The 12591-nt window shown below is 39.6% G+C and overlaps 1 protein-coding gene across 1 annotated transcript; it reads right to left on the reverse strand.

The window, feature by feature from the left end:
• Positions 1 to 2696: 2696 nt before the first annotated feature.
• fbxo16 (F-box protein 16) lies at positions 2697 to 11348 on the reverse strand. Its single transcript, XM_054619115.1, has 9 exons — positions 11320 to 11348; positions 9677 to 9843; positions 8662 to 8697; positions 7774 to 7980; positions 7471 to 7635; positions 7089 to 7354; positions 5559 to 5637; positions 4876 to 5155; positions 2697 to 2800 (listed from the first exon to the last, which is right to left on the reverse strand). The coding sequence occupies exons 2-9, from the start codon at positions 9782 to 9784 to the stop codon at positions 2697 to 2699; spliced, it is 1245 nt and encodes a 414-aa protein (XP_054475090.1). The 5' UTR covers positions 9785 to 9843; positions 11320 to 11348.
• Between the last annotated feature and the right edge of the window lie 1243 nt (positions 11349 to 12591).

Below are 12591 nucleotides of genomic sequence, written 5' to 3' on the forward strand. Positions count from 1 at the left end.
TCTAGTAAGATCAGGTATGTCAAGGTTTGCTTTAACTTCCAGGTTTGAAAAAAGGCTGTGATGATGAAACAGGAAATCAAATCACCCACCTGATGTTTTATTAAATCCTTCCTGTATGTGGCCAAGCTCTGAATGACGGCTGTTTTTAAGTGACTTTTGTATGAAACAGAAAATGCATTTCTCTCAAAGAAAGGCCTAAAAACACAGCTTTCTTCCTGAATAAATGATATGTGCTTCTTAAGTGAACAAGTTTTTTTAAAAGAAAAGCTTCTTTAAGATCTTTCTTTTCTCTCTGTTTAACTCTCTGGCTCTGTTTCCAGAGAGGTTAAAGGAATAGTTCACCTCATCTGCACTGGTGAGCCAAATGTGACCGGCTTCATTTTCTTTTTTTTTTTTTTTTTAAATAAACTTTGATATTGTTTGATATGTTTAAAACCATAATACCGTTCAGTACATCAAACTACTAGAATTAACAGTTTGACATAATGCACTGCTGAAGTTATTGACTTTCAAATGTATTCAGTTTGCCTTCACATTCTGTGAGTTCTATCGACGATATGGGAATCTATTCTGTGTGACTCATGTCGTGGCTCAGTTTACTAACGTCGCGACGTGGAGAACCCTGATCATCTCCTCAGAGTGCCTCTGATCAGCAGCTCCTAACGTGCTCACGAGGTCAGACAATCTCCTCATCCGTGACCTTTACGCACGACTGTTGTCCTGGTTCATTTTGACTGTGATCTCTAAAAGGACCCAGCTTATAAACACACAGATCAGTTGCATTTTATTTTGGGGTAAAACTTGCACAATTTTCCAGAGAGTGACCAAGCAGATTCCAATTTGACCATGATATTATAATGATAAATATGACTTCACCAAACCATCGTCAGCCCTGTGATCTTAGAACACGGAGCTCAAAGTGGCCTTAAACAGTTGCACAGGCTGACAAATACCAGGACAAAACCTGTGAGACCTGTAAAGATAGTACTTTTTACTACTTTGATATCATCCCTAAGCCATATACACACACTGCTCCATACACACCCTGCCCTTTGGTTAACGTTCAGTTAATAACATGAAATGAACAGCCAATCATTTAGGCCTGTTGTTGGTCCTCCTGTGTTTAGTAATATATACGTATGTGTGAGTGTGAGCATACTTTGAATGCCATGGTTTTATATGCGTTGAGGTAAAAGTACACGGAGCAGACTTGGAGCGATGTGTACGTATGATACTGATGTTTGCGGTTTAAAAGAAATCCTCATGATTTGAAGTACACAAAGCTTCTCTCTGCCCAGTACTGTGTGTTGAATGCAAGATGTTCTGAATACTGAGACAAAATCAGCTATTTTTGTCTTAAACTGACAGTTTTTGTTTGAATATTTTTGGAGTTCATTCTCCATGTTGATTTAAAAAAAAGTGCTTTGGCTTTGTTTAGCGTATTGAATGGGATGTGTGGAATTGGATAATAAAGGTGGTACATTTGTTATACGGCATATGTTCCCTTTGGTTTTCTTATTTTATCTCTGTGATACACAGCTAGCTGGCAGGGGTGGAAGAAGTATTCAGATATTTTACTAAAGTAAAAGCACTTCACTACAAGTAAAAGTCCTGCATTGAATAGGTCACTTAAGTCAAAGTATGTAATTATAATTAGGAAAAATATACTTAACGTATAATAAAATAACTAAACAAAGACTGAAAAGAATGATTTATTCAACTTTATTTTTCAAAAAAAAGTGAAAATGATTATAAGGGAAAAACAGCAAACCTTTACATTTTTGCACAAAAAATTTAAATAAATACAAAACTCCAGAGAGGACCTTTAAAGAATGACGTCTGTAAAAAGTTATCAAAGCAAGCACCGTTAAGGCCTTCACATATTGGGTTATTTCTGTCCAATTAATTTGCACGGTAATATAATATTGAGAACTGTTGTTCTAGTCTGTCCTACTATATTTATTTTGCTGCAAAAAAAAAGTGGTGTAATTCTTTTTTGGAATAAGTACATTTTTCTGAGCTTGTGCATTGGGAATAAAGGCATCAACCAATCACGTTGTGTGAAACGGACATATTCAAAACGTGCACTATATTGTACAACAACACCGAGGCTCAGCAGTCTGAACCAGGACGGCAAACTTTATTAATCTTTTCAATCTATACAAAAGCAGAGCAGACAAGATCCACTGCTTCTGTTCTTACTTTTCACAATAAAAGCCCTCGACATACACACTGTGTAACTGTTAACCCGAGGGAACTCTAATTCACTCAGAGCATTCTGCTAAAATGAAACTCATCAAACATCTTACAGCGTTCTGCTCAACAGGATGAGTCTATTAAAACCTTTTAATGAAAAAGGTGTTGCAACTGTTACAAATTCCCAGTGTGAATAGTTTTGCTGTGAAATATTTGCAGCCAAGTATTTAGCATTTTCCTGTTGTCCTTAATTTGTAAAGGATTTTATACTGCATGTTTAAATGTGAGACAACATTATTGAGAAGAACTGTTTAAAATGTTCTATAAGACGCTGTCCTATTTTAGAACTATGATTCTACTAACTGTGTTTACAGCTCAGGTTTAATACTGTCTCCTGAACAAAAACATTTCTTGTTCATGAAGTGATTTTCTTCTCTAGGAGGCTTTTTGTTCTTCGTGTAAAGCCCTGGGAAGGTATTTAAAGTCTGCAGCAGATTTTCTCACGCAATCTCAAAATCTGGTCCTGAAGCTGTAGTTCTGACGTGGTTCTGATGTGTGTGTGGAGCAGACACAGTCCAGGGCTGATCCCCAAACAGAGGTGTACCTGGGTTTGATTGATAGAACACATTCACCTCATTAGTGATGTTCCCACTTCAGGTTCTAAGTCCTCAACAGAACCATTATTATGAGGAGGAGTATTTCTTCCAGTGTGAGACATCTGGACTTCTTAACTTTAAGGCCTGTTCTCTGGTATCAGTGGTACACAAATCTCACTATGAACATAAAAAACCCCCCAAAAAACTAGGTTTTTATTGGGACTATTCAGGAGGAAATAGTTCCAATGGAATCTTTTTTCATTTCTTTGGAACTGTTGAATTTGATACATTTTTGTACCTCTTTGTTGATGCATGTTGATGCATTTGAGACTGCAAAAACACATTTCCCTCCACAGAAACATGGAACTTGAGTAAAGTAAATGATGAATAAATGTCCGTCACTTCTATTCATATTTTGAATAAACTGCAGACCTTTTCACACTCGTCAAAGCAGGAAAAGGACAGTTATTAACAAAGCCTCTATTCCAATGAAGTGGTAATGTTAACTAACACCAAAAACATGCCCCACTTTGCCCTGCTATAATATTAAATTAAATAAAGAAACATTAAAAAAAAATCCTTTTATACAAGAGAACATTGATTTTTTTTACCACTAACAGTTCAGCCAAATGGAGAGGCAGCAGTGTATGGAAAATCGGTCAAATGTTTTTTTATTGGTGATAATTAAACAAATCTATTTGGGTTTTTTGTGCCACAGATGTCAGGACCCTGTTTCAGAACTGATGAGAGTAACTTAAGCTCTCTGTCTGTTGCCATGGTAATTGACTCGGTCTCCACCCTCTTTCCGAGACAGTAACTCTTGTTTAATTTCCTAATTCATTCAGTCCGTATCAAAGGTTTACTGTAAGTCAGAATCTAAATATTGGTTGCATATTAGTCTAAAGTTACTGATTTAATGTTTTTGCCCTCACATTCAAATATAACACAGCATCAAGTCTCCCTCAGCTCAGAATCAAACCTCCATCCAGTTCTTTTTTTCTAGAGATATATAACGCTGTGACTCTGGGCACACAGTTGATGTCAGCTGATTGAACATAATTCTTATAATATTATAGATTATATATTGATATATCCGAGTGAGCAGGCTCATAGTGCAGCTACAGAATGAAGTTTAAAAGTGACTTTACTACGTACTGGAAGAAACTGAAATAAAGACACTGAATGTTGTTGATCTGTTGAACGTGTTGAGTTCACTGTATTGTAACCTCTAAAATCACCAAACACATGAATACTGGATCAGATCGTGAGCTTACAGTCATGTCTCTGTGTCTTTGATCTTTATATATTTAAAATCATCTTCAATTGGCCCCCGGTCAGATTAAAGCTGAACAAACATATTTAAATGTAATGAATGTTAGAGACTAATACACAGTCTGATTCCACATAACTATCATAGTCTGATAAATAATGAATACTTTATAACATTTTATTGTGTTATCTTATAGACACTTTTCCCCCACCAATACTTTATGTTTAAAGATAAATGTGCACAGTCCATAAATATCTTACATGCATTAATATCTCCACATCCTTTGGATTAAAATGGAGGCTGAATAGTGGCATCAGAGCTCCATTGATGATGGCTTTCTTTCACTCACCGCGCCAAGCTTAACTCAGAGTTCAGGCTCAGACTCAGAGTTTGTTCAACCTGCTACATGGTGTTGATTCTCTGACACTGTGGTTTGTTTTTTGTTTTTGTCATATATATATTGTCATGTTTTGTTTGACTTTATGAACAAAGATGTAAGATGCTATGAACCTGTTGACATTCTACTAAAAAGATGTAAAAAAAACCAGATTTCCCGTTAATTAGATCCATCCTACAAAAACTTCTACTGCTTTGCTTTAAATTAAAAAAGAAAAACTAAAATACTCTGAATCAATAATTTAGAGTTAGTAACAAAACATGAAACATTTCTAATAGGGTCACAAACTGCACTCTGTCTCGACTTTTCTTGCAGAATCAGTCATTTTTAACCCCTAATTGCTCCAGGGTAAGTGTCTTGCTGTGTGGTTACATCATACTCAGCCCAGAGGAGGTGGAGGAGGAGGGGATACTTACTGGGAGCGCTCCGATGGGAGCGCCGGGACGCCCTGAGCGCCTCCACACTCAGCCGGGGCACCGCCGACCTCACCGGCCCCGGACGGATCCCAGCATTCCACCGGGTCAGACGCAGCATGCCCTCGGCTGTCTCCATGGTGACGGGGTGGACGTGACTGTGAGACGCCCAAAGTGGTCCACTCTGGGTCTCAGGATGATGAGGAGGAGGAGGAGGAGGAGGAGGAGGAGGAGGAGGAGGAGGAGGAGGATGTTGGGGTCTACAGTTGGAGCTGAGGAACATCTGGAGGAGAAAGACAAAAGTTATCAGAGAATTGAAATTCAACATCATTCCAGATGTTTTATGTTATATTTCACTTTAGCTCCTGTATCCAGGCAAAATGTTTATATGTGGTGATTTCGAGTGTGAATACGAAATGCCGCAGTGTCCTCTATCTCACCCTCTCCTCCTCCCCCCCTCACCCTTCCTCAAACCCCATCATCAGCATAATTGGGCGTCACCTCCCTCTCTGAGCAGCTCATTATTTACAAGCTCTTTCTGTGTAAACGCTGCTCCATAATGCATGATGCCTGCTGGTTGCACAGTCTCCAGAGAGTCCCCCAACGTTTACCCCCCCCGCTGAGTCAGACAAGGGGGCCACAGTCACAGTTCTGTTGGCGGTGGTGATGGATGGAGCGTGGTTTACCAGCGACTTGGCTTTGCGCAGCTTGTAGTGGGCCTCAGACAGAGTCCTCTGGCTGCCGTCGCCAGGCCTCCGCGTGGTGCTGCAGAGAGACAGGTGAGTCAGTGAGCAGGTGGAGCCTCAGTGGGACAAAAACAATTCAGACATATCAATCAGTAGCATCCTCTGCAGATGATCCGACTGAGGAGGGGTCAGAGAGCAAAGTGTGGCTGCTGCTCTGCAAATAATGAACAAAAGAATGCACCTAATTAATGATGCACCTTGATATTTTGTTTGTGTCCATTATGAACTACACCTTGAGCTCCGTCGTGGCACCATCCTTTTTGATCCCTCTGTCTTTTTTTTCTACTGGGACCCAGATTGTTTTATTCCTCCTTTTTGCTGCGTTTGGTAGCAGACAGTTTAGTTTAGTTGAATTATTACTGCATAGTGTGTGTATTATACATATGCTGCACATGTTATACTCTATTATTATATTATGTACCTATAGTGTACTGATTATTTATACCTGTACCTACATACACATTATGGCCTCAACCAGAGTTACACTGCTGGATGTCTTTTACCCAATATTATCACAAAATAATGTCTCTATTGTATAAAGATTTTTGAATTTCTCGTCTCTTATTTCAATTTCTATGTAAAATGATTTCATTAAAATAGTTCTCTGTCCTGTTACAACTCAGTCTGCCTGAGAGGATAGAAAAAGTCTTATCTGATCTTATAGTTACATATTTAGATTTTCAGTTATTTCACATATTTCAACACTGTGGAACATTGCATTTGATTTCTTCACACAGTTGTCTTTCCTTTTCTAACTGATCGGGTCACCCAAGACACACGTTAATGCCAGTTCTGACCAGGGCCAGAGATATGATTTAACACAAATATGGACTCTTGGTGCTGATTTCAAATGAGAGTCTTCTGCTCTCCCCTGTTCTATTTGTGTGCAGAGCTACAGATGTTGACTCCATAATCAGCATCAAGTCATTTAAAAAATGTTGTTTACCTGGTGTTTGTTAAAAAAAATGAAAGCAAAGAGAGAAGAAATGCAGCCCTGATATACTGTAGGGGTGTGTGGATGTAAAATCTATGGAGTCACAATTTTTGTCACAGTTTTTTTCCCCTTAACACGCATTGTTAGGAGTATAAAAAGCGCTGTTTCTACATTTCTACATTTCTTTTCATCTTAGATTCACATATAAGATGTATTAGCTGTATTGAGCTGTGCATCTGGAGAAAAACATAGACTTCCAAACTTCAAAGAACAAAGAAACTTCTCTTTGGCTGAACAAATCATTTATAATATTCAACTCTCAGAGTGCCAATGTTATGTCCATAAATTAATAATCTACTTAATAGTAATCTTCCTCATCACGTCGCATTAAAAACATGATGAAGTTTAACAATTGGAACGTTTGTTTTTGATAACATAGTGAACTTATCTATTTCTTAAATTTCTTTTGTTTGTTTTTTTTAGTTTTTTTCTAAGTTGTCCCACTCTGACGGCCTGTTTAAAAAGTGCAGTCTCACGCTCTGACAGCTTGTTCACTGGGGTCCAGGTTGTCTAAGTAGTTGAAGCGCAGTGTGTCTTTGGGACGTCTGTCAGAGTCTCTCCATGGCAGCAGAGCGGCCGGCTGCTTCTCTTTTCTAAATCCCGTCCTGGAGAAGCTTCCAGGTGATTGGGTGATGAACGCTGAAGGCTCCTCACTGATGAAGGCCCGTCCTGACGGATCTTCACGTCCACTCATGACGGCTGAAACATGTGGAGCCACAAACTGCTGCTGGGATGAAGCAGCCTGGAGGCGGACATTAGACTTTTTTATAACATTGATCTATTCTGCATGAGGGTTTGTCCTGAGCCATAATACTTGATATTTGACCACTGAGCTGGTTCTGGATCTAATCTCCTGACCTGCAGTGAGGTGAGTCGCAGCTCCTGCACGGTCTGGATGTAGTGTCTCTTCCAGACGCCCTGCTCCAAAGAGGTCGGTGAAAAGCTGATGCACCAGCCCAGCCTCATACACTTGGGCATCCACAGCTGGTCCAGTTCCACTATGCTCCTCCAGTGCCAGCTCACCTGATCGCAGAAGAAGAAGAACAAAATTCCCAGAGTGAGTGATCCTTAGCTGGCTCAGTAACAGTTGAGTCATCCATACTGACAACCCTAAGTGTATATATATATACATATATATATATGATGGTCTGGTTTGTGTACCTGGGCACATCGACAGAGGCTGCGTGGGTCCAGGAAGGAGAAGAGGTAGAGGCAGAGGGCTCTGGGCAGCAGGCAGCTGAAGTCTGCGGCCTGCAGGGGGAGCCGTCTGCTCACAGCGACACTCAGGAAGGTCAGCTGCTCCACCGAACAGCTCAGCACAAAGTCCTGCAGCACCGCCTTCCTCTGGCCGTCTGACCACCTGTCGAACTGACAAGGACGTGAGAGAACAGAGACAGAGTTCCTCACACATGGACCGACTCAGTGAGATGGAGCTGGACGGACGACGGACTCCACAGAGCCCAAAACCCTGGATTAATTTTACATTTAGTGTTTCTCCGTTCATCTTCATCATCATCATCATCATCATCATCATCATCATCATCATCATCATCATCATCATCATCATCATTATCATCATCATTTTAAAGTGACACTTCACCCAAAACAAAAAATATATTTGTCCTCTTAAATGTAGTGATATTCATCAACGTAGATAGTTTTTTTGAGTTGCCTCGTGTTGGAGATATCTGCCGAAAAGACTTCTGCCTTCTCTACAATAAATGGTAATGTATGACATACCTTTTGGAGGTTTGAACACCACAGGCCGGCTGCCTGTGGTGTTCAAACCTCCAAAAAGTACATTGGGAAGACACTACATAAATGTGTCTTTACAGAAGAGCAGTTTTATGGGGGGACTATTTTCTTTCAACCACAGTTCCATAGTGTCACATAGTACAATTTCTCTATAGAGAAGGCAGACATCTCTACAGCTGATATCTCAAACATGAGGCAACTAACACAAAAACTATCTGGAATGATAGATAGCACTACAGGGTAGAGGTTTAATATGTATTTTTGATTGTGTGGTGAACTGTTCCTTTAACTCACCCACTTTGCCAGAAGGTTTCGCCTCTCTTCAAACACCTGAGAAAGAAGAGGAAAGTGAAAAAAGGTTCGGAATCATATCAAACTGCATTGTCAGGAACAACAAGGGCCAATGATGGTGTCTATGAGGAGAGATGTTTGAAATGAAAAACAAAGATGACTGGATGACATTCTGGGTTCTGGTTATGACTCACAGCTGTTTAAGAACTTTATTGGTGCAGTAAGATTTCCTGTCACCCTGTTACTGTCTGTGTCGATGTGTTTCAAACCTACTGACTTTTTTCTACTAGAATTGATGCTGTGTGATGGTTTCTTTCTGGGCTTTGAGGCTCATCACAGCTGAGTGAGAATGTTGTGACTTCTAGAGTAAAAGAGACATGACTTGGCTCAATATTGTCCAAATCCAAAATCTTTAAAAAAAAAAAAAACACTAAGTGAACTTTGTTAGCTCAAAAACTGCTTGTGAATAATATAGGGAAGTTTGATCTGATGGTTGTGATTACAGTATCTGTGATATGAAAGTACAAAGTACAAAGTTCTGAGTATATCGCGGCAGCTGGTATGTAAAGAGAAAAGTCCCAAAAATATATACAGATTTGTGTTGAAAAATTGTTTTGTTTCTTCTTACCTGCCCATTAATGATCTTCTGACCTCTCAGATTGATCTACCCGACTTTTAAACTAACTCCACTTTGAAAAGCTGTGACAGTAAAATGTTGCTTACGTATTGATGCACCATTATCAATAATGTAATAATTATAATAACTCAGTCACAGAGGCCATTTTAAATGCAGTACTTTTACTTTTGATAGTCTAATACATTTAGTTGATAATGCTTCTATACGTTTACTTAAGTAAGATTTGGATTGCAGGACTTGTATTTTCACACTGTGGTGTTGCTATTTAAATACTTATCAGAGTACTTTTTCACCATTCACAAAATGAAAAGTGTATCCTATGACTCTGATTATGAATAACATTGTATTTGTTTGGTTTCAGAGTGGATGAGTTGACCTGACCTTGCTGTTGGACTGTGGGTGGTTCAGAGGAGTCCAGGTGCTCAGTGTGGTCTTCATCTTAGCACAGCTAGAGGATGACCTCAGTGGCACGCTGGCACCAAGTGGCATCTTTCGTGGCTGTACCTGGACTGTGGTCGTGCCTCCTGCTACGGCCCTGCTGACACCAACTGCTACCACCATTATTATTATTATAAGTCACATTACTATTACTATTACCTGTACCATTACGCATATTGGCTTTCCTTCCACCCTGAAGCCCTTTTTGCTTTCTCGCTTTGCAGGTTTCCATGAATCGTTGTGGTACCTGGACCGTAGTCGTGCCTCCTGCTGTGAGCCGACTGACACCCACTGCTACTTCCATTATTATTATTAGTCACATTACTAATGCTATTCCCTATTTCATAATTATAAATATAATTCTACTGTAATAATTGCTGCTGTTATTATAAGTAGTCTTATTATATGAATCATTTATGTCATATACATTGAATGTGTTGTATCTCTGTTATGCTGTTCATTCTGTACACATGACATCTGTTGCATTCTGTCCATCCTGGGAGAAGGATCCCTCCTCTGTCGTTCTCCCAGAGGTTTCTTCCTTTTTTCTCCCTGTTAAAGGGGTTTTTAGGGGAGTTTTTCCTGTGCCGAGGTTTCTTCCTTTTTTCTCCCTGAGGGAAGGACAGAGGATGTGAGGGTGTAAGGACAGAGGATGTGAGGGAAGGACAGAGGATGTCGCATGTGTACAGATTGTAAAGCCCTCTGAGGCAAATTTGTAATTTGTGATTCTGGGCTATACAAAATAAACTGAATTGAATTTAATCTTTGAGTGATAGCTGGTTAAAGGTGACGCACTGAAAACTTTATTAACATGTTTGCTACTAGTTTCTTACATTTTGTTTGCGTATGTAAAGCACACAGCATCTGCCAGAGTGGTTTAAGACTAATGTTTAGTCTCCTTCTAACAATATTAAGTTCAATAACAAACCAGCTTTATCTCACTTAAAGGGACAGTTCAACCCAAATCAAAAACACACATTTTTCCTCTTAGTCCTTATTATCAATCTGGATTGTTTTGGTGGCGGTTGCAGAGTCCACAGAACAAGATCTGTGGATTATCTTGTGGAACTGGGTCATGATGTCTGTAAAGAGACATTGCTGTTGAGTTTTTCAAATTTATTTTGTTTGGCTCTTAGAGCAACACAAGACCAGTGTCACACAGTCCCATTATATTGTAGAGGAGACAGACATCTCTAGTGCCAATATCTCCAACACTCTGCATCTCACACAAAAACAACCTAGACTGATAAACAGCACTTCAGGTATGAGGATATATATGTATTTTTGGGGTGAAGTGTCCCTTTAAAATTGATAAAGTCTAATAAATAATGGGACATGTTGATCTTGGCACTGTGGCAGATGTCTTATTCACTTAATTCCCCATACATGTTGTAATGTTACGCTCCACTGTTACCTAATGAACGCATAATCTCCATCTGTAGCTCTGTGTGAAACTAAAAGTTAGGAAGAAACTGATCCAGATCAGAATGAAAAAAAACCCATCTGACACACACTTATCACGGCAGTGTTTAAAGAGTTAACATGTTTCTGAACTGTACAACCCACTCCTCTGGTATTTTACTCACCATCAGTTCTCCTCCGCCGGCAGAAGGAATTAAATCCTCTCTATGTGAAAACTCCTGATGGCCTTTGTGTCCCGACACCCAACTTTTCTTCTTCTTCTCTCCTTCTTCCCATTTCCCTGTGCACAGTTTACTTGTCCCCATAGTAACAGTGAGCTTGCTCTCCTTACATGGACAGCCTGTCACACACAGTAGGGGGGGGGCTAGCAAAGCAAACCACAGTGGAGTGTATGGAGTGTGCAGGCCACGATGTCTCTAATGATGACAAATAGTGGTGGTGGTGGTGGTGCAGAAGGCCTGACGCTGCAGCTATGGAGACCTCCTGCCTCTGATACACTGATCCTGCAGAAAATACCTGTTACAGCTTTGATACTTCACTACATGTTTTGACAAGCTGTTTTAAACTTGCAGCATTGGCCACTCATGTGCTTGGTACATGCAAATGTGCATTTTAAATCTTATATCCCTTATAGGCCTATATGTGTGTATTAAAACACTAAATACATAGTACATGTAAGTAGAAATAATTCAAATATTAATTATGATTATTATTATCAGTAGCAGCAGTAGTAGTAGTAGTATAACCTTGTGTTTAATACATTGACTGGTGAATAATGTAGGTTTGTTTTCCCATAATGCGCCTCTTGCACCGAGATCAAACCTCTGCTGCAGGCCAACAATAATAAATGAAACATTCTTTTCAGATCTATTTTGCAGACAGCTCAAACACTCTGCCCCACCAGTGTGAGGAGCTTTCCATTCAAAAGCAGAGAGCCCTGCCCTGAAGACAGAAAACCTGCTGCGAAGAAAAGACAGAGAGCTGCATCAAGTTAAACAAGCACACCACTGAGCAAGACCGGAAACAATGCATCCGGCCTTCAAAGTAATAGTAAAAAAAAACTGTCATGGCAAAAAATATTTGAAACTGCTTTTTCAGGCAGCATATACAACTTGTGTAACATACAACATATAGACTTGTTATTCATCTGCTATGATTCAGACTTAACAATATTCCCCCTGTTAGGGATATTTTATTATTCCCCCTGTTAGGGATATTTTATTACATTACAACTGTCAATACTGATGCATCAGGGGATATTAAGTAGGCCCATCATTTTACTGTTGTGGCTGGTTATCTTTATCAATGCACTGTGTTTTATAAACTAGTTTAGCAAATGAATAATATTGATATGTTAGATAATGTGTAACTATAACTGTAGTGTAATAATACATGTAAAGGAGTCTCTCCTCCTCTCTGTCTCTCCATTTATACAA

Source organism: Anoplopoma fimbria, chromosome 18 (assembly GCF_027596085.1).
Source record: "Anoplopoma fimbria isolate UVic2021 breed Golden Eagle Sablefish chromosome 18, Afim_UVic_2022, whole genome shotgun sequence".
NCBI lineage: Eukaryota > Metazoa > Chordata > Actinopteri > Perciformes > Anoplopomatidae > Anoplopoma > Anoplopoma fimbria.